The sequence below is a fragment of the Malania oleifera genome, chromosome 2 (assembly GCF_029873635.1).
Source record: "Malania oleifera isolate guangnan ecotype guangnan chromosome 2, ASM2987363v1, whole genome shotgun sequence".
Taxonomy (NCBI): domain Eukaryota; kingdom Viridiplantae; phylum Streptophyta; class Magnoliopsida; order Santalales; family Ximeniaceae; genus Malania; species Malania oleifera.
The window spans coordinates 115,877,798-115,881,546 of record NC_080418.1 but is presented as its reverse complement, the minus strand read 5'-3'; the positions used below and the strand labels follow the sequence as shown (position 1 = coordinate 115,881,546).

At 35.2% G+C, this 3,749-nt stretch overlaps 1 protein-coding gene across 1 annotated transcript; it reads left to right on the top strand.

Moving 5' to 3' along the window:
• Positions 1-2,251: 2,251 nt before the first annotated feature.
• On the top strand, positions 2,252-3,122 carry LOC131149021 (uncharacterized). The gene has a single exon (XM_058099057.1). The coding sequence runs from the start codon at positions 2,353-2,355 to the stop codon at positions 2,860-2,862; it is 510 nt and encodes a 169-aa protein (XP_057955040.1). The 5' UTR covers positions 2,252-2,352; the 3' UTR covers positions 2,863-3,122.
• Positions 3,123-3,749: the final 627 nt, after the last annotated feature.

The following is a 3,749-nucleotide window of genomic DNA, read 5'->3' as shown; positions in this document are numbered from 1 at the left end:
CATGGGCTATTAATGGATCGATGATGCTGCAGGAAGAGGAAGCTGAGCTATGTGCATGCAGTCTCCAGCTTCAATTAATTTCATAAGAAATTAGGCAACAGAAGACCTAACCTAACCCTACCCATCCCATGTGCCTGTGCATGTGCATGTCCATCAGAGCCGATGATGATGATGATCCAGCATATCATCCTTCGACCGTTTTCACGCGGCTGCGTACGCTTACTAGTTACCTACCCATGCCCTCTCTGCTGCCTAATTTTCATTCCAATACCTACATCTCTCTTATCATGTCTCTTATTATTGCCTCCCTCTCTCATACATATATATATATATGTATATGTATGTATCTGTAAACTAAGAAAGAGAAGCTAGCATATATATATATATATATATATATATATATGTGTGTGTGTGTGTATACACACACATAAATTGCTCAAACAACTCTGATCATATCAGGTACATATGAACGGGATGTATTAAAATGTTGCTAGCTTCTCTTTCTTTATATATATATATATATATATATATATATATATATATGTATGTATGTATAGAGAGAGAGAGGAAAAAATGCCAAAGTCATCAAGCGTACAGCGTAAATGTTTAATATATTAATCCATGAAAATTTCTCGGAATATATATTAATATAATTAAAAATGCAAAATGGGCAATGGTAGGTTATTATATATATATATATAAAATAGTAATGTCCATATGGAGAGATATATGTAAGCATGTTTTCGCCATTATACCGTTCAATTTTTTAGGCACTTGTTATTTTTAAAATTATATATATATGTATGTTTTAAATATACATTTAGTGAACAATAAATTATATAAGGGAACTCTCCCTCCACATGTCCATGTATTTGTTTTTTTAATTATATACTTACTGAAAATAGATCCTTTTTTAATATTAATGAATGTAGAATCCATTTATCACACATTTAATATTAAGTAAATAAACATAGAGACACGTAGAGGAGGAGGTCCGTATATAATTTCTATTAGTGAACGACCAATATCATAGCAGCATTTATTAGATTAGTATACACTAGCTAAAACATTGGTCTCACCAATAGTGCATATGTATTGTCCACAAAAATCAATGAAAAGTAAACATAGGAGTTCCCAGCTCATTTTCAAGAATTTTATTATTAAAAAATAAAAATAAGAAAAAAATAAATTTCTTTTGTATTTTTTTTATTTTATTAATTTTTAACTTTTTTAATAACCAAACACGATAATTAGAACCTGTTAAAAATTTTTGAAATAATTTTCTCAAGTGCCAAGCTCTCAAAAATTATAGAACAAAAGGCCTATTAATTAAGCTAGTCATCGATTAGATGATATTAACTGATTAATTAATTAATTAATTAATTAATTAATTAATTGATGTAATTTTATGGAACATTTTTCTTTTCTGTACGTAGAAGAATAATAAAGGTTGGGGGAGCAGCGTCACGTAGCTATAGACCTAGCTTGCGCCCCAGGCATGAAACTCACGGGCGGGCGGAGGAAATGCAGAGAGATGAAAAAGTAAGAACAGCTAGCGCGACAGTGGGAAGGGGCGACGGGGATGGAGATGATCACGGGATGGAGCTACCCACTTGCATACCCTGCATGCGACACTGCCCCCGTGATAAGAGGGCCTTCCTTTTATATTTATAAACCTATTAATTTAATTAACTACCCTTGCTAGCTATATTCTATTTTACTTTTAATTGAGTACTTCTCAAAACAAGTGCATGCATATATACCAAAATAATCTAGCTAGCTACACCAAGAGGGATTTTGTTGTTCAGTAAATCAAGCTACGTCTATCGGTCGTTTCACTTTCACCCAAGTAGAGAGAGAGAGAGAGAGAGAGAGGTATTTATAAATTGGCGCAATAATAGAGCAGCTGGGGAGGGAAGATTGAAGAATCTAATTAACGTAATATATAGCTTTTTTTTTTTTTTGGACCGCGGAGTTCCCCAAAAAAAAATTTGCAATTGTCAGAAGCTGACAAGAGACCCTGCTGACCTAAGAAACTCACATGCATGATCTTGGTAAGACCAAAAACGGCATCAAATTAATTAATTAATGCATTTTAAAATAGAAAGGGCGATGGTCTCGAGCAAAATAATATCTTTTTCCTTTGTTAAAATTTTCAAATACACGGCGTAAAGATCGGCAACCTCATGTGCTCGCCCCTCGCCTCCTCCCCTTTATATTTCACCTTTCCCTAGCTTTCGTTCCTCTCTCTCTCTCTCTCTCTCTCTGAAAACCCTTCATCAATTTTCTTTCTCCTTGTTCCTTTTCAAAAAAAAATTTCTTTCTCCTTGTTCCTGCTGCCATATATCTAGAATGGGGAACTGCATGATGATGGAAAGCTCCAGAGTTGTTGAAGCCGCAGAAGACGAGAAATTACATGATGGGTCGCCAAGGACGAAAGCTCAAGAAATGGAAAAGAAGAGGTCAGCTGCAGTCGCACCTAGTGCCCCTCACGCAGGAGGAGGAGACAAGCTGAATGTTCATGGCCATGGCCCTGGCCCTGGACGGGGTGATGATCAGTACTACAGAAGTAGTACTTCTAAAGAAGGGGTAGTGAGGATAAGAGTGGTGATGAGCCAGAGAGAGCTCAATCACATCTTGAGAACTCACAATATTAAGAAATTTTCTAATAATAATTATAATAATAGCGAGAAGTTCTCGACGTCCGTGGACCAATTTTTAAATGCATTCAAGCTGGTGAGGAGGAACAGCGGGAGGGTGGTCCATTACGCTGATCATGCACTTGTTGAAACCAGCAGGGAAGAAGAAGAATCGGCTTCAGGCTGGAGACCAAGTCTGGAAAGCATCCCAGAGGACCATTAATTCATTCATCCATATGGCGCCCCCTTCTTGTACTTTTTTTCTATATAATATCTCTCTCTCTCTCTCAATAAATGGCTTGTAAATTTGTATTTGGTCATTTGAGGGTACATGCATGCATGGATGGATCATGATCATGTCACCATACATACGAATTGTTTCTGGTTAATATCAGCGGCTAGCTAGGTGATTAACTAAGCTCGTTCTAGCTTGAATTTGATATATACATATACATATACATATATATATATTCCTGTCCCAAATAATTTCAGTGCTTGGTTTTGTATGTCTGATTGAATTTTCTTTTTTCCTTCTGTTGGAATTTTTGACATTTCCTAATTTATTGTGATCTGCATTAGTATTTAATTAGTAGACATTAATCTAGCTACCTTATAATTATAGTAATGAACTAGCTTCTATGATGCCAAACTGTCATCCCCATGGCAAGTAGCTAGCTGGCGGATGGAACCAGCGTAATTAACTAATAGTAAATTAGGGAGCCAAAAACAAACTCATTAATTAAATATTAGTCAGAGCTTGAAGCTTCTATATTTGAGACCAATCGCAGGTTCTAATATTAGGAAGGAATAGTAAGAAAGGATTTTGGGATCAATGAGGGTGGGCTATTCTTTTTTGTGTAGGTAACTCATGCTCGAGCCTCCCATTCAAGGGAGTAAATTAAAAAGGGGGTAAAATTGTTCTTTCTTTTTTCTTTTCATCCATCAAATAATCTAAAAAATTGTTGAGTTTATCTTTTTTATCTAATAACAAAAAAGCAAAAGTGATGTAATCATGAAACAGTATAATTTAGAAAAGCAAGATCACGTTTTTGTAATTATTTAAAGTATCAGAAATGGAACTTAAAAAGCTCTACTTGCCAAACACTCCTT

What these genes read in the sequence shown, in the direction of transcription:
- LOC131149021 (XM_058099057.1), top strand. Translation starts at nt 2,353, where the DNA reads ATGGGGAACTGCATGATGATGGAAAGCTCCAGAGTTGTTGAAGCCGCA.